This window comes from Tenrec ecaudatus, chromosome 10, assembly GCF_050624435.1.
Source record: "Tenrec ecaudatus isolate mTenEca1 chromosome 10, mTenEca1.hap1, whole genome shotgun sequence".
Lineage (NCBI taxonomy): Eukaryota > Metazoa > Chordata > Mammalia > Afrosoricida > Tenrecidae > Tenrec > Tenrec ecaudatus.
In genome coordinates, this window is record NC_134539.1 from 287,507 (window position 1) to 305,263 (window position 17,757).

Consider the following 17,757-nt stretch of genomic DNA (forward strand, 5'->3'; position numbering starts at 1 on the left):
CCCTTGCACTGTCGTTTCTGGGAGGTGAGGTGCTCGGGAGAGTTCGTCACACGCACTGAGCAGTCCCTCATCTATCCTGCATACACAGGTGTGTAGCTCACGCCCGTCTCTGGGCTCTTGCAGCGAATGCTGCCATAAACATGGGCGAACACATATCTGTTCAGATTTGTTCTTGACTTCTTAGGAGTACGTGCGGAGTAGAGATTGCTAGGTGATACAGGACGTCTGTCCCATTTGCTGAAAACAGCGCCATGATGTTCACGGTGGCCGTGCAGTTCTGCAATCCCACCAGCAGTGTGCAAGGTTCCAGTCTCTCCACATTCTCTGTAGCATTTACCTCATTTATAAAATTCTTCTATTGGAGCTGGTGTGAGGTGGTATCTCATCATTGTTTTAATGATGCTGACTTAAAAGTTATTTAAAAATTTCATCAGGCTTATTTGTTAGGAATTGGTATGGTGTAGGAGGCAGGTCAGCTGGTCCAGGTGTTTCTTGGTGGGTGACCAATTAGTCCCCTGTGCCTCTGTGTCTTTGCAGACAAAAGCATTGCAAAATAACTCAGTTATTTATGACCTTGCAGCTAAAAACATTGCGAGATAACTCAGTTATTTAAGACCTCTTTAAGATTCTTTTGAGGTTGGTAAATTGTCTTAGAACATAGGGCTTTTATTATTCAAATGTTAAGAAAGTGTGACTAGTTAAGTAACATTTGCATAGATAAGAGTTTAGGAATGTTTTTTAAAAGCAAGTTCTTTGATGTTTGTTTTGTAACCATTCCCTTGTAAGAAGAGTATAAAAACCAAGCTTTGAATGTACTCCATACTTCAGTCCATCAGACTGTTGTCCTCCCAATCCCATGCTTTGTACACGTCTCTCTCTTCTTTTCCTTTCATCCCCACGCCTCATTTCAGATGCAGCTTGATGAGGGACAGCTGGTCTAGCACCCGCCACAGTATGGCAATTCTAAAATTTATATAAAAATTCAAAGGGCCTAAAATGGCAACAAAAAAATCAAATAATTATCCTTAAGAATAACAACAAATTGGAGGACTTAAGCCACATGTGATCTTGATACTAAAAATAAAGATACAGGAGTAGACAGCATGACCCAAAAAATGGGAAACGGAGACTCGATGGAGAATAGTCCAGAAATAGAGTCCCATGCCCATGTCAACTTGTACTATGGAAGGAAATCAATTGGAAGAGGGAAATGTTTTCTTTTAAAACAAAACAAAAAAACAGCAAAGGAGGTTGTGACAACCAGAGAAATCATTGTGAGCAAAACAAACCCTGAGAACTACTAGATTCCATTCACACAAAATGAACTTAAGTTGTACACCAAATATAAAACCTAAAAGTATAAACCAGGGGAATGTCTTCTAAAAGCAGAGGTAGATTTTTTAAAGCCTCAAATAGAGAACACACCAAGAGAAAAGAGGAGGGGGAAAAAAGATAAACAAGTTTTTATTAACATTTAGATCTTAGGCTCCAAGGAAAATGAACAAATTACAGAAAGGGAGAAAGTATTTAATACTCTATGCCTGACAAGGGGCTTTTTATCAGAATATAAAGAACTCGTACAATTCAGTAACAGAAGAACCTACAGGACTTCAACATAATTAAAACCCAAACCAGGCCCTGCCACTGAGTTCAGCTCCACGCGTAGCAACACTGTAACGGTTTCTGAGGCTGGAAATCTGTGTGGAAGTTCCCGGCCTCCTCTTTCTCCCCCAGAGCAGCTGGCGGGTTTGAACTGCCAGCCTTAAGGCTAACAGTCCACCTGTGCTCCAACACAGGGGAATGCACATGAAAACCACAATGAGAAACCATCACACACTCCTGAGAATGCCTACAGACAGGAGACAGAAGAGGTGCCACAGACCATCAGGAATTCTCGCAGGCTGGAGCCTACGTCAGGCCGGGTGGACTAGAGAAACAAATCCAGAGACACCCATATGTGTATAAGAGAGAGCTTTACATCAAAGAACAATTGTATCTTGAGAAAACACCCCAGCCCAGTCCAGATCCAGTCTGTACGTCGCATATTAGTCCATAACACTCTCTTCAGACACATGCAGCCACATGCAATGATGCAGAGTCCAAGAAGCTCACAAGTCGGGTGGGGAAGAGTGGCAGTGGATCCACTAGCAGTGGACGCATCACAGGGCTGGCACAGCTCTCCGCCACAGGGTTTGCTCAGGCCTCAGCGTGGCTCCAGATGGCTTGTCAACAGGAAGGTGAAGCAGAGGGAGTGTGGTCCACCTCTATGGGAGAAAGAGAGGAAGTTCCCAGAATCCTCACGAGAAGGCCACACCCACAAGGAAGCATCACCAGGCTCTGACCTGATTGACAGGCCAGACTCCACCCCTACACTCATCAAGTTGACATGAAAATTATGAAATTGACCACAGTGCCCATGTTCCATCCGCCGCTTCTCAGGTTAGACATGGACATGCCATGTGAGTAATCCACTCCATCGGCAGGCACCACTCTAGGTCAACAGAAACACATGTGTCCCAAAAGATATATCAAAATGGTCACACATTTACTGATAACAAAGATTACAAACAGCCCAAAAATACATCTACAGGAGACTCAGTAAACAAATTTTGATACAGTCGTGGTGTGGAGTTCTCTCCAGCAATAAAAACACACTAATGTTCCACAAAATGTGAGCAATGAAATCTAAACAAAAGACTTAACAAGAGAGCCTTCCGTGCTGTGCCATCTATGTATGCCAATGGGGAAACTGCCCCATTGGGGAGGAAGTCTGAAGGGAATGGCAGGGAAGACACAGAGATAATGCCCTAGGTCACCTTTTATGTCGAAAGCTCTCTGTAGCACAAGCAATACACCAGAGTTGTGTAGCTCATCTTAGGAGGCTTCACAAAAGGTACAAAATCGTAGGAATCTTTGCTAAACTAAAACGTCAGACCGCAAAGCTATTGTTTCTCAACATACCCTCCCCTGGGTCTGCATACTTCTGAAGGCAGCGGGTCCACCTCTCCGCTGCTTCCCCCTGCCCCCCAGGCTTGTGCTCTTCAAAGGACATCAACACAGTGGTTTCAGGATCCTCAAGGGAGGATCCTTTTACAATGTGCAGAGTATGGGGAAAGAGAAGTCGGGGGTGGGGTGGGGGAAAAAGCCCCAGGTGCCATTCTCACCTGACAGCCTTTGCTTCCCGCCCACAATAGGCAGGCACTCTGGGGACCTTTTGGCCCTTTTCTCACCAAAGTTGTTTTCAATGTCCTTAAACTTTCCCCTGATAATTTCTCCCATGATCATTCTGTGTCCTTCTGACAATCCTAAAAACGTTGCCACCATCATGAGCTGAGCTTCTTACCTTCAACTGGCCCAGCAGATCTCCTTGAAAGCCACTGCTGACGGGCCTTAGAAAGCTCTGAGACAGAGGGGGAAGTTCTGAAGTCACCCTGGTTATGAGTCATTGCAAAAAACTGTCTTTAACTTCATGCGTGCTTAATGGACTGGTGGAAAGATTAGCTGTCAGTGAGTGAGCTGTCACACATGTTTGGCATCCCCCCCTCCCCGCCCCCCGAGTTGAAGATTGGTTGAGAACAACACGTCTGCTTCAAGTTGAAAACTGCAGAGCCACGTGAGGGTGAGCCTAAATCCAGTAGCTGGGACAGCGATGGCCGAGCCCAGGTGTTCTTCCACCAGCTTCTGGATACCAGCCAGTTTCTTCCTTCAGCGTGGTGGAATGCCTTCCCCTGGTGCCTCCTCTTTGAGGTCTTCCAGATCTTACTTAAATTGCTTGAGCTAGCTAAAATCCAGGTGGGCATTTCCCATAAGATGGTTGAAAAGCTTCGATTATTTGGGAAGCTAGCCACTTGGGTATCCTTGATCTCAAATTCCTTCCCATTTGGCACAAAAAAGTGTGTCCTATTTCTTTAAGGCGCCCTAACAAGCCCAAGACAAGGGACTGTCTGAGAGAACTTGTCTACAGCCATTCCGTGACCCCAGACGCACATTCACATGCTTCGATGGGAATAAGTCTATGCACACTGCGACAGAGCCCTTTTTACCACTCCTTTCTCATTGGGCCTTCTTAATGCACTGCACTAAAGAAAACCTACGTGTTACTTTATGCTGCGTGTAAAATAAATTCTACTAGATACTAGCCAAACAAAAATACAATACTACGGAAAGCACTGGAGGATACTTTTATCATCTTGGGGATGGAGGCCTTTCTAAATATGATGCACAACCAGAAATTACATGACAAACCTCACTACGTAAAAGCATATTAAGAATGGGAATTCTAGAACAATGACTGTGCCCACGTGGAATCCGTACATGGATCCAGAGGCCCCACTGAGGTGGAGCAAGGATACACCACACGACTCCACACTAGAAAAGGCGTGCCTCTCACCAACCTTCCCAATTTGTGGAGAAAATAATCCAAGAGGGTGGGCTGCATGAAGAACAGAGGATTGGAAGAAGATTCATTAACAATCTGTGACATGCAAATGTCACACTCTTGCTTGCCTACACCCCAGGACAGAGAACACAAAAGTTCCCCTGCCTGGACCAGTATCGTCATGATGACTAGAGGGAAAGCTTCACTCCCTCGAGGGGTCATCAAGGCTCCGGCAGGACCAGTCAGGGAATGGTGCGTTGATTGCATTGGGCAAATCTGCTGCAAAGGACAACTTGACAGTTATACAAAGCAGACATGCCACTTTGATGACTAGGGGTCACCTGTGCTAAGCTATAGTCTCCCCAGTCACTTCAGGTGCATGCAAACGCTGGACAGAGCAAAAACGGAGCCAGAAAAAAATGACGCCTTTGTTGTTTTGGAGAAGAATATAGTCTAGTCCCTGGGCTGCCAGAATGAACAAACCCATCTCATAAGAAATGCAAGTGGAATGACCTTTGACTGCATCTTGCTTACTACGGACACGCCACCGGGTAATAATGACCGGCACAGAGCACCAGGGTTGGTAAAGAGCCAGCTATAACAAGTTGGGTTGTCACCATATTCCCGGCGATGGGTGCAGCCAGGCTGGCAATGCTGCGGTCAATGCAGAAGGCCACCATGTGCTGCAGCCAACTTGCTGACAGCCAGCAACCCAGAACTGTAATACAGAGCGAGCTCGTGTGGATAGCACAGGGCAGAATCTTGTATAGAAGTAACTTACATAAAAGGGAAAGCCAGTTGCCAATTTTGTCTGGAATCAAGGAAGTACACAGGAATATACCAAGAGGCCATTTTCACTCTATATGGCTGGGAAATGTACACAATAGAATTAAGCCCAATCAATCAAGCTGAGTGTGGGGAAGTGTACACGGTAAGGTGGAGGCAGAACTGTGTGTCTCCTGGAGCTGTGATCTGAGAATATAAATTGTAAAACCTCAACTGTTTTTGAATTTATGGTGTGCCTTGTGGCTTAAGCTGTGGCCTATTTTGAGTATGTCCCATGTGTACTGCAGAAGAACGTACACAGTTTGTCACCGGGGAGCTCTGTAGAGTCCAGGAGGTGAAGCTGGTGGATCTAGGCATGCGTCTAATGCATGGTTTTTTGGAAACGTACCCCAAAGGTGCATGATGCCGTGCCTTTGACCTTCCCTTGGGGTTGTCACCACACTCAGGGGAGTCCGTGATTCTGGCTGGAAAACTGGAACACCCACGGGCACATTAGCACAGCAGTCACCGGTGCCTGCCATCAGAAGTACCCAACATCCGCTGAAATTGGCATGAGGCCTAGGCGGGAGAGGCTTGCAAGGTGGATCCCCACAAGGCACAGGGAACACGGGAAGGATTCCTGCTGCTTCCAGCTGTTAAGCTTTTGTCAACAAACCAACCAGAAACAAGCACAACCAGCATGAGCAGGATCTTGCCTGACCAGCCTCCACGCCTGCCTGCCCTACACCCATCCCTCCCCCAGCACCCTACACCCTTGACCCTAGGTTCCCCCATCATAGGGTGGTGCCCCCAGCACTACAGATCCCTACCTATGGTTTCCACAATAGTGAAGTATCTTGAGTATCATTTGGGGGACTTGGGCCATGCCAAGACCCTGAGATGACAGAAGGGCCCATGCTCAAGCCCCTATTGGGCCAACCCTGACTGCCCTGTGCACCTATAACTCAAGGATCTCATTCTTTGTGTGGATCTGGGGCCCTCAGCCCAGCTAGGTTCTGATCCCCATCTTCACTCACTGAGACTTACCAAAGGGAACTGGCAATAAGCTGGCGTAGGCTGACACGGAACCCTCAGAGCAAGTAGCCTTTTTCCATGGCCAGGACTACCTTCTTCTGGGACTAGTGGCCTCCATCCAGGGCCAGGGCCACTCCCTTGTAAAACCAGCCCTGTGCTCCCTGACCTGAGCTTGGACTCACCTGCTCGCTGAGACGCACCTGCCCAATCGGTTCGCTTGCTCTTCAGCATCACCTGTCCATCACTCACCTGCTTCGGTGCGCCTACTAACTTGACAAAGTGCATGGAGTCACTACTGCTCTACATAATCTCATGGGCCACCATGCTACTCCTCCGAGGGTCTGTGCTCCCTCTGGGGACCAGGCCAGCCCTGCCCTAGAGGCAAGTTTTGGTGCAGGGTCCAGGGAGGGCCACAGCCTTGTCCAGTGGAGCCTCATAGGCAGTGTGTGCCTGGGGCCTGACCCATGGGGCGTTTATGAAGGCAGTGGAGAGTTTTGTTTGATCCTACCTAACCCCCTCACCGCTGGAAGGCTCCTAGGCTGAGCTGAGGAGCAGGCGTTTGCCCGATCCATACCCGCTCGCACTCACACATTTGGTCGGTCGCCCTCCTCAGAGCTTCAGGGCACAGGAAACCCTTTGCCCAGCTCTTGGCAACCCTGCCCCCAGGCCCAGGCACCCCCGCTGTCCACCTCCACCAGGCACGCTGTTCATGCAGGAGGAAGAGAGGGTCTCCACGAGTCGTACTGCCCCATCATGCCATAGACAGAAATGCACAGGAGCACAGACACACAGCACATGTCCACAGATTTCACGACACCCCCATGTACAGGGACACATGCATGTGCTGGTACCAACATGCAAACATTAACATGAATCTAGACATACACATGTACAAATGCATGTATTTCCAGGCGCGTATAAACGTGTTCCTGCAGGCATGTACACCACTGCACACACATGCAGACACAGGCAGATGCACACACACATGAAAGCACATGCACATGCTTTCACACAGAACCGTGCAGGTACAGGTGTGCAGTCCTGTGGACATGCTTGCATGCACATGTGCACAGAGGCACACATGTATGCCATGTACATGCAACAAATACCTGCCTGGGTAGGTGGCTGCCCTCAGGTGGTGCATCCAGGAGGAAAAGCTGCAGCATGACGTGGGCTGCGACCCAGGAAGGCCTGGGGTCCCGGGTCTACCCTGACGTCTCGGGCAGCAGGAGCCGCCAAGACACGACGTCACCATGAAACCCTCACTGAAAGTCCTTTTTTTATTGATTTCATTGAAAACAGAACAAGAAATGGTCGGAGCCAAAAGACTGCTCTTGAAACTGTCAAAAACATCTTAACAGGAAAATAAACATGAAGAGTAGCACAAAACGCCACGGTTACCGCACGAGCTACAGTAGTTAGAAAGATATATGCCGGAAAAAAGGATGTGACCTGTGGCCACCACACAAAAGGTGATGGCAAATTTATTCACACTACAAGACTAACATCTTAAAAAACGGATTTCCTGCATTTTATTCTAAAACCCCTTTTGTTCTCATGTACAGTTGATAATTCACGAGGTGAGTAAGAACCACACCAGGTCAGCACCATGTCTGTCTGTTTTGTTAGTCCGTCTGTCCTCATGTTCAGTCGTGGTAGGAAACACAGCGGATGCCTTGTCCCCGCTGCAAGGGGCTCAGAAATCAAGGCTGTGTCCCAGTGGCCACGCAGTGGCTTGCAAGGTCCTCCTGCTCACAGGCTGCAGACAGGATGAGGCTGGCAGCCCCTCGTCTTCCCCCTTGAGGACAGTGCTGGTGGCAGCAAGACGGTGCTTTGGCGGTGTGCACAAGCCTCTTCCAGAGAACACTGTCGGCGGGCGGGCGTCAGCAACCAGAGGAGGATGGGAGCCCTGAAGCAAAGGCGGCTTGGAGGCGGGCGGGGGCGCCGAGGCCACTCAAGGTTCCCACTTAGCCTGAGCACAGCCTGGCTGCTAGGCGTCCCACAGGGCAGCCCACCTGGGAACTCGGCAGACCCCAAGCCGGCAACTCCCCGGCCTTCCTCCTCAGTGGCAGCTGCCCTCCAAGCGGGGTCCCAAAGTACTGTGCACTGGAGCTTCCTGCGCCGCCTGCCCTCATAGCGGGTCCGCGGTGGCAGAGGAGCTGGTGTCTGGCAGGCCGTTCTCCTGGGCCTCCTGGGCAGCGCTGGTCTGCCGCTGTGCCAGGGCTGCACTCGAGCGCCGACACTTGGGGGAGCCGCACTGGCAGCCAAACAGTTTGCCCTTGATGTCCCAGAAGCGGTCCCCGTAGTCAAACCTGGGGGACAGTAGCTGTACTCAGGTGGGCCCCCTGGGCCCCAGGTGCCCACACCTCCCCTGCCCAGCCACAGGCCCGCCGGCATGGCACGCCACCTCGTGTCTCCAATGCCAGCTGGCCTGGGATGGCCTGTGCCTGTGGCACTCCCACCAGGTGTAGGACTCAGCAACACATCTACATAGGCCGGCAGAGCCAGGGACCAAGGGACAGGGAGGGCCACCACCCCTCCCCCAGGGAACCCTCACCCCGCCTTCACCCACTCCTGCCCTATTCACACACACCCCTTGAGTGGGCCCCTGCCTTCACCCCCACCCCCACCCCCATGGAAAGTCCCCTACCCACACCCGCCTCACTGGGTCAGTCCTCCTGACCACTCGGTCACCTGTCTCTAGACAGACACACATCCCTGCTGTAAGGAGAGGCCAGGGCTGGGGACAGGGCATCGAGCAGTTCCTGGGGTATGGGTACAATAGAATCCCCTAGCAAACCCTGCCTAGGGGACTCTGGACCCCACACCAACTGATGTGGCCATGTGGGGGGTGCAGTAATCGGGGAGGGGGAAGAGCTAGGGAGCCAGCTCTCCCTGGGGAGGAGGGGACCCTCAGCTCACTGCTTGCCCTGTACCCAGCAGCCTGCCTCGTGCCTCCTGCACCGTGCCCGAACAGGAGGCCCTCTGCATCCCTCACTCCTAGGGTGCCCCCCACCTGGCTCCACACCTACCCAAGCTGCTCGCCGGCTGCGATGGGGCGGGTGCTGAAGAAGGCAACGCGGGGGAAGCGCAGGTCCTGGTGGGACATGAAGACGCGCACGGGCACCAGGTTGGGCTCGCAGTGGTGGTTGATGAAGCGGCTCACGTTGCCATAGAAGCGCGCGTCGATGCAGTACACGTCGCCGTCCTGGGAAGGTGGGGGAGGGCACAGGCCTCAGACTCGGCAGGGCTTCCACAGGGCAGGATGGCCCCTGCCTGGGTGGTTGCCAGGGTAAGACCCACAACCAAGGGACAAGGCTACTACCCCAGTAAGGTCTCCCAGTATCCCTGAACCACAGGGCACTGGGAGTGGGCAGGCTCCCACATCGTGACCACAGAACGGTGGTCGTACCTCCGTGAGTCTGAAAGAATCATCAAGCACACAGGGCTCAGTTGAGGGCAGCTGCTGCTCTGGCCACTGCCACTTATTCGCAGCTGGGTACTGGGCAGCCAGGGGTGAGTCCAGTCCTGGCTGCCACGGTGTCCACCCACAGAAAGAGGGCAGCACTTCATGGCCAAATCTAAACCCAAGACATGCTGACCCTAACCAGAAACCTGCCGCAGGTAGCAACCCCAAAGGCTACAGGAACTCAGGGTCGTGCGAGGTGCAAGGGTGCGCTTAGTCCTGGCCACCACCGAGCTTCCTGCCCTGAGTCGGGAGGCAGTGGGCCGGCACATGAGGGTGGTCTGCAGCCCACGGTGAGCGCCCCAGCTGCCACAGGGGTGGAGTCCTGAGGGGTTAGGTTTAGGATCAATCCTGAGGCAATCAGGCCTGCCAGAGCACCCCAGTTGGGTCAGAGCCAGGGCCGCAGCTCAGGCCTGGCCAGAGCACCCAGTTGGGTCAGGGTCAGGGATGCTAGGAGGAAGGTAGAGCTGCAGGAGGGCCCAGCGGGAAGTCATGTCCTAAGATGCTTGTCACTGCCACGCCCAGAGAGCAGACCCAGAAGATAGCCGCATGGGCAGTGTCCAGAGGGATGAGCTGGAGGGGCTGCCAGCACAGAGGACTTGGCCCTACAGACATGTGAACGAACTACAGCCAAGGTGGAAATGGCCTGGCCCGAATGAGGCAGCCTCTGGAGGACTGAGGAGTGGACTGCCCCTGGGGGAGGGCAGGGCACGGGTGCACACAATGCACTTCCCGATACGTGGTGACTTGGAGGGAAGGCCAAGGACCAAGCAGGAGCAAGGGGCCAACAACCCCTTTCCGCTCACCTCGAATCCAAGGGTAAACTAAAAGGATTCTGAAACAGAAAAGAACTCAAACAAATGAATCCGATCTGTATCTGTGCAAATGGCTTTGGGTTGATGGTGCGTACGAACCTCCGTGCGTGCGGTCAGGTGCCGTGGGGTTGGCTCCGACCCATAGCAACCCTCTGCTCCAAAGAATGAAACGGTCCCAGTCCTGCCTGTGCCATCCTTACCACTGTCCCCACGCCTGAGCCCCCTGTTGCAGCCACTTTGTCCGTCCGTCTGATCCAGGACCTTCCTCTCTGTCGCTGCCCTTCTACTTTACCAAACACGACGTCCTTCTCCAGGGACTGGTCTCTCCCGACAACACGTCCACAGCCCGTGAGGCGAAGCCCCACCATCCTCGTCTCTAAGGAGCCCTCCTCTAGGCATGCTTTACCCCATACGGAGCTGTTTTTTTCTGAAAGGCCGTGGGACGGTCCGTGTCCCTCACCAGCACCATCACGCACAGGCTGCCCTCCTTTCCTCGGACTTTCTGGCCCACGGGCCTGCTCTTCCCACACAAAAGGAAAGAACCCAATCTGGGCACTCCCCACTGTGTGGGGAAAGCTAGAGTGTGCCCTTGCCCCAGTGGACACCTCGAGTGCGGCAGAGAAACCCTGCGCTCATATCCCGCAGCACAGTCACTGTCACCAGGGCCATCAGCCCTTGTCTCTGACACGTGCATGCACGGGGGCATCAGGCTCACCCCACCCAAAGCTGGTGCCTGGTGCGGGACGAGACCAGGCCTCTGTCCCCAGTGCAGAAGGTCTGCTGAGACCTGCTCGGCGCTGAGCAGCACCCAGTCTCCGCGGATGGGCAGTGGCTGCATGTGACAGGCATGGGGTGGAAGTCAGCCTGGGTCTTCCCCTCACAGAGGAGGATGCCGACTGAACCACTAGCTCTGATGCAACGTTGGTGGCCTGACCCCTTCTCTCCAACCCTTGGACGTCTCAGCCCACTGCATGTCCGCTTGCCTCACAGATACACCCCCCACCCCGCATTCGCTGACTCTGCTTTGCCAAACATCAATGTATCAGATGGGCAGTCTTCCTAGAGGCGCATCCATCCCCCCAGCGCCAGCGCACATCAGCATTCTCCGCCAGCAGTGCCACTCAAAAGGCTGTGGCCTGTGGCGAGCAGCGTGCTGTCTGCCAACTCTGCTGAATATGCCCCAACCTCCGGCCCCAGCACAGAGCCGGCACTGGGGCCTGAGGCCATCTTCCGTGCTGCCGTCCTCAGGTCCGGCCGTCTCCCCTCATTCACCATTGCCCTGAAGTCCCCGGTTGTACCCACCTTATTGTCAAGGTCAAAGAGGTAAGAGTCCTCTTCCCGGACATCAGCCTCGGAGTCAGAGATAAGCTCCCCGACGTACCTGCAGGAAGAGGGTGAACGGACGAACAAAGAACCGCAGGGAAACCAAACCCAAGTACCGCCGGGCATGCAGAAGCTCAGCTGGCTTTCCCTTTGCACCCAGCAGAGCAGTTACAGCTGCACAGGACCTGTCTGCCTGTCAGCCTGGGCCGAGAGGGTGCTGCCCAGAAGAGGGCCAGCGCAAACTAGACTCCCATACACCAGGGAGGCAGCAAGGAAGCCGATACCATGACTGGTGTGCGGAGCTCAGAGGATCCCTGGCCACCAGCCGAACTGGCCTCTCCACAGGGTCCCTGCCTACCACCAAAAGATGCTGGACCAAGCGGCAACTACCTGCTCACACTGCAAGGCAATGGCATCCAGTGGCCAGCAGACCACGTCCTCAGGGCACCTGGGAGGCCCTCTCCTCCCACCCTGTCCTACCACGCAGGATGAGCGTTACCCCAGGTGCCCGAGGATGGGACTTGCTCCTGGGCGGGGCAGGGCTGGGCCTCACGTACTCGCAGACGAAGGTGCCCAGGGGGATGTCCTGCAGAGTCCGTACACCCCAGCCCATGTTCTCCGTCCGGTAGAGCTGCAGCCGGGCCCTGGAAGCAGACAGTGCATGAGGAGTCGGCATGGCTGCTGACTTGCCTGGTACCAGGGCCTCCCATGGGCTCACCGACATGAGACACAGACAGGGAAAAGAAACAGGCACTATGCATGTGGGACGTCCCCTGGGTGCACCCCCTGCCTCAGACCTCTGCTCACAGTAGGGTGCGGTGAGGGAGTGGTGCTTAGGGCCAGCACACCTCGTGAGGACAGAGACGCCCCGGAACTGTGGGCCCACCTCTCCTTGGCAGCTGTGCAGACGTTCATGAACACATGTAGTGAGGGACAGGCAGGCGCACCAAGGTTTGGCCAATCCCTGGGCACAGCAGCTTTGAAGGGGCGGTGGGTGGACTGGCCGATGGAAACAGGGTGGGCGGGTAGTGTATATGCCAGCCCTGTCCCCTCCGGTTACTTATGGTGGGCAGAAACCAACTCCCCTAACGTCTCGGCTCTGCGTGGGCCCGCCCGCAGCAAACAATGAGAACAGACCTTGGGCTGCAGGTGCCAGGTAGTCCACAGAGGGCATGGCCATGCCAGCAGGCCCAAGCCGGTTAGAGGCATCACAACAAGCCCTGCCCGAGAAAGGAGGGCCCCCGCAGAGGACATAGGATGCCAGCAGGCCCCGCCAGCGTTGCTCTGCGTGTGAACTCACTAGCACACGCTTGGTCCCTCACTAAGTTCACGTCTGCTTTCTAGCTTACAGGACCCAGGCCGTTACTTCTCTCACGTCTTCTCATGCCTACAGCATCGGGTCTACATCCAATTGGCTGGCGGTGGTTGTTTTGGTCATTTAAAATGGGTGCTGTGACTCCAGAGGAAAAAGTTAGAGGTACACCACTTCTCTGAGCACTCACACAGGCAGGTGCACAGGGACAAGCACCCACGCACAGGGAGACAGGTGTGCAGACACATATGAACATAACAGACCAGCAAGCGTACACACGTACTCACGCACGCACACAGAGGCCTACGGGCACATGCCAGATAAACACACTAGCTTCCTGCCTACACAGACACGCGGGGGCCTGGGAAGAGAGGAGCTCTACAGGAACCAGCCATTTTCCAACTTGGGAGCCCAGGTCCCACAGGGGTCTGGAGGGGTGCTACCTGAGGGGGCCCCACCTGAGACCATTCTGCACGACCCTGTTTCGGCAGCTCCTCCAGCAGGTACAGGCGTGGTTGCACTCGAAGATCAGGGGCGGCTCAGCCATGTTGAACTCCGGCAGGAGGCGGCCGTCCTGAGGAGACTCGTGGTCAGAGCTGCTGGCCGCCACTCGGACGGAGCACAGCACTCAGCATGGCCCGGGTAGACAGCCAAACACCACTTCCCGCTAGAGCAGTGCCCGGGCCTGCGCCCAAGGGGAAAGCCTCCAAGTGGATACCCAGAGCAGCTGACCACCCCCCGCCGGCCTTCCCAGACCCCTTGGAGGACTCCCTCTTCTGGGTGCCCGCTGAGATTGCTGCCCCTCATTGCCACCCAGACACAGCTCATGGCCTTTCCATCTTGCAAACTTGGCAGGTCCCTGGGCCGCCCTGCCAGCAGACACCGGAGCACCTCTCAGCCGAGTGCAGGGAGCCACGCTCCTCACCCCAACCCCAGAGATGCCAGCGCATGAGAACCATGGAGCACATGGCTTTTGGTTTCTGGTGGCTCCCTGATCTGCTGGGGCCGAAGCTGCTGCTGCCCAGCACCCCCTCTTTAGAGCCACCCTGCCTGGCAGCTTCCTTCTCTATGGGCTGTGGTGTCCATCCCCCTTACCTTGCAGCCCCTCGGGCAGCTCCACACAACAAGCACAAAGCCAGGTCTTATGACACACTTTCTCCCTCCCTGTGGGTCTGCTGCTCGGACATGGTACACACACACACACACACACACACACACACACACACACACACACACCCCACCCCCCGGCCGGCTCACCTTGTCATACCAGCAGCGCATGCTGAGCTGGCCACACATGCAATTGCTGGAGGAGCAGTCATCGATGCACACGCAATACTGAGGGGAAAGGGGGACCCAGTTGGAGTGGGGCACCAACATCCCTATGTCCAGGGCCCGGCCATGCCCGGGAACACCCAGCCCCCAGGCCTCTCCCTCATGCCAAAGCCCTCCTCCCTCCTCAGACCGCAGGATGCCCATGATCCTTCAAGTGGCCCAGGTGGCCGTGTGGGCTGGGAGTCCCCGGACCTGCAGGTGGGTGATGCTCCGGTCAATGCTCATGGGCGACGTGACGCAGTTCTGGGACACGTACTTGTAGTTGCTAGGGCCCGGCTCGCTGTCCACCGCGTTGACACACGGGATGGGCACGCGCTCGTAGCCCCGAGCAATGTCCCTGTGAGAGCACAGGGGGCTACTGCAGGGCCAGAGAGAGAAAGGCTCCACCAGGATCTGCCGCCCATGCTCTGGGCATGCTGCTGACCTGCTCACTGTCCGCCCTGCTGGGGCGGGCTGACTGGGTGCCGAGTCCCGCAGGGCCTTGCTCATCTGCAGGGCGGTCCACACCTGGGAGTTGAGGCTGGCGCACTGCAGTGGTGTCTCCCCCTCCTTGTTCTTTAAGGTGACGTCAGAGTCCCGAGAGAGGAAGAGGCTGAAAGACATGTGGAGGCCATGAGGACGGCACACACATCCGCCCTGGGCAGAGAGGCAAGGTACCAGCCCACTGGACACCAGAAACACATTCCCTGAGCAGGAGGGAGGGTAAGAAGACACGATGCCTATGGCCTGCCCACTCTGGTGAAGAGGGTGAGCACGGGGTCCACTTGCAGAGCGGGCATGGATGTGTGAGGATTGCTGAAATGACCTCCCTGAACCAGAAACACAGCTGCTACCTTCACACAAGAAATGCTCCACCAGCCTTAGAAAAGATCTCCCTCAGACAGTCAGGACCCCTCAGAACCCGCCCCCCAAGGCCTCACATACACGACACAGTCGTAGCGGTTCTCCCGGGCAGCAATGTGCAGTGGCGAGTCTCCGTGGATGTTGACGGCATGCAGGTCGCACTTGGCGGCCAGCAGGATCTCCGCAATGTCCACGCAGCCTGAAAACGCAGCCCAGTGCAGGCAGATGTTCTCCTCCTAGACAGAGGTTGCCATGAGTGAGGGCATCCGCCGCCTCCCTCTCTGACCCAGGATGTTGTCCTCATGACGGCAGCACTGCGCTGGGGTACCCACGCCACTCATAGCGACTCTGTAGCGCAGAGCAGAGAGGCACTGGTGGGTTCCCAAGGCAGCTGATCTAGACGCGAACAGCATCATGGACTCCCGCTGAGCAGCTAGCGGTTCTGAATGGCTCACCTAGTGGTTAGCAGGACACTTAATCCACTGCGCTACCAGGGCTCCAAGTCCAGTAGAGGATATTTTTAAAACAGAAAACCCAAGTTATCCAGCATAGACCACCTGACCCCACACAGTTACCAGAATGTCTCAAGAGACTTCTTCTAGCTCTGCAAACGATATACGTTTTATGAGAGTTATAATCACAGCACAGGATAATTACTGTCTAAGGTCTGTAAAGACAAATTTAATTAAAGTTTTGCGTTTATAAAATCAAACTACTCCTTGTCTGTCACTGTGGATGCTGAAAGCGGTGATCTCACACACCAGCAGGTCTCCCTAAGAATAGACGACAAGCCCTCAGTCTGCTGGCTGTGGCCATGGGTGACAGCAAGTGCTGGTGAGCACAGCCTCTCTGCAGTGGCCTTGAAGGCGCTGGCGGCTGTGGGCACTGTGTAGGACCAGCCCCCATGAGGCAGCCATGGGACTCTCTCTAACGGATTCTCTAAGGCATCCGACACCTACTTAGCAGTACACATCTGTTCTCACTGCCACCGAGCGGGTCCGTGCAGCTCACGGCGCCCCCTAGAGGACAGGGAGAGCTGCCCCTGCAGATGCCCGGACTGTTACTCTTTTTAAGGCAGTGGTTCTCAACTTTCCTCATGCTGCAACCCTTTAACACAGTTCTTCATGTGGGGTGAACCCCCAACCATAAAATTATTTTCGTTACTACTTCATCACTGTCATTTTGCTGCTGTTATGTTTCGGGCGACCCCTGTGAAAGGATCGTTCGACCCCCAAAGGGCTCGCGACCCACAGGTTGAGAACCATTGCTTTAAGGGAACAGGAAACTCTGTCTTTCTCCTGCAGATTGACTTGAAAGTGAGTGATTTTGTCCAGACCTTTCTGAAGCACCTGTGGGGGCTCAACAGCCCATTCCAGCTCCAGCCCTGGCTCCTGCCTGCCCAGCCCTCAGACCCTAGCTGACACAGCTGGGCTTCAGAGGAGCCTTCCCGGGACTCCTTCGGGGACAAGAAGCCCTTGGTGGGAGAGGGGGTGTTTTGGTACTCAGGGGTCACAGACAGCCCTGGATGGATGCTCCCCCCATCCCATCATCATCAAAGGGCTTCCGGAAGTCTGCCTCCTGTCCACAACCCCCACCAGCATTGTCCACCTGTGCCATGTGGCCTTCCCACCCTCTCCTCTGAAGCGTTCAATCTCTTCTGCCGCCACGGCAAAAATCCACAGTCCCAGCATGGGCTGGATCTTGCCATGGGTGCTGGCCCTCTGTGCACAGAGCACTCTGCTCTGCGCTCCCCAGGGCCCTCCTCTGTGGTTTCCACCAGAGTGACTCTCATTGCGGACCATGGTTTCCCAGTCCACTGTGGGCCTGGCCTCCCTTCAAGGGCAGCCGAGGAGGGGCGCGGCTCTTTGGCAGTGGTGTACTGCTGGGACAGCGAGGAGGAACCTTGTGTGAGGGGTCCCAGACAGCGCCCAGCAGCAGCCCCAGGAGACCCAGCCCCAAGAGGTCTGGGGAGGAGCTAGGGGAGCCCACAGACAGAACGGAGAGTGTGCTTGGTCTGCCCAGTTGGTGTACAGCCACGGAGCACAGAAACGTTCTCAGGAGAGTGAAGGAGCCCTGCACCCCTCGGACCAGCGAGAAAAAAACAAACAAACAAAAAACGAACCGTTTTCAAGGAACTTAATTATGTCTTTGAACAAAGGTCAAGAACATTTTTTTTTTTGAAAAGCCATGGCACTAGGTCTTTAGGTCAAGAACATTTTACAAGACGTGAAGTTTCCGGGTAAAATTCACAACGTCTGGGCATCGAAGAGAAGGACACCAGGCAAAGGAAGTATCAGGAAAATGCGACTCATGCTGAGGAGAGAGAACACGCTATCAAAAGCAACTGAGATAACAGAATTGGGTGAGGGGAGAAATAAACAAGGTACCAAAACTGTACTGAATACATTTGCAATCGAAACCAGCAATGACTCTATTAAAAAGAATCAAACTGCGCTGCCCTCCAATGGATGAGATTATCGGCAGATGA

General features: G+C 54.5%; 1 protein-coding gene across 8 annotated transcripts in view; it reads right to left on the reverse strand.

Moving 5' to 3' along the window:
* Positions 1 to 7,444: 7,444 nt before the first annotated feature.
* The window catches only part of EHMT1 (euchromatic histone lysine methyltransferase 1), a 110,610-nt gene continuing 100,297 nt past the window's right edge, over positions 7,445 to 17,757 (reverse strand). For all 8 annotated transcript variants that reach the window (XM_075559726.1, XM_075559721.1, XM_075559725.1 and 5 more), the window contains 9 exons: positions 15,351 to 15,505; positions 14,851 to 15,018; positions 14,619 to 14,763; positions 14,352 to 14,429; positions 13,553 to 13,668; positions 12,340 to 12,426; positions 11,762 to 11,840; positions 9,211 to 9,386; positions 7,445 to 8,490 (listed from right to left, as the gene is read on the reverse strand). In XM_075559726.1, the coding sequence (XP_075415841.1) occupies positions 8,310 to 8,490; positions 9,211 to 9,386; positions 11,762 to 11,840; positions 12,340 to 12,426; positions 13,553 to 13,668; positions 14,352 to 14,429; positions 14,619 to 14,763; positions 14,851 to 15,018; positions 15,351 to 15,505 (1,185 nt within the window). In that variant the 3' untranslated portion in view covers positions 7,445 to 8,309. The remainder of the gene's footprint in view (positions 8,491 to 9,210; positions 9,387 to 11,761; positions 11,841 to 12,339; positions 12,427 to 13,552; positions 13,669 to 14,351; positions 14,430 to 14,618; positions 14,764 to 14,850; positions 15,019 to 15,350; positions 15,506 to 17,757) is intronic.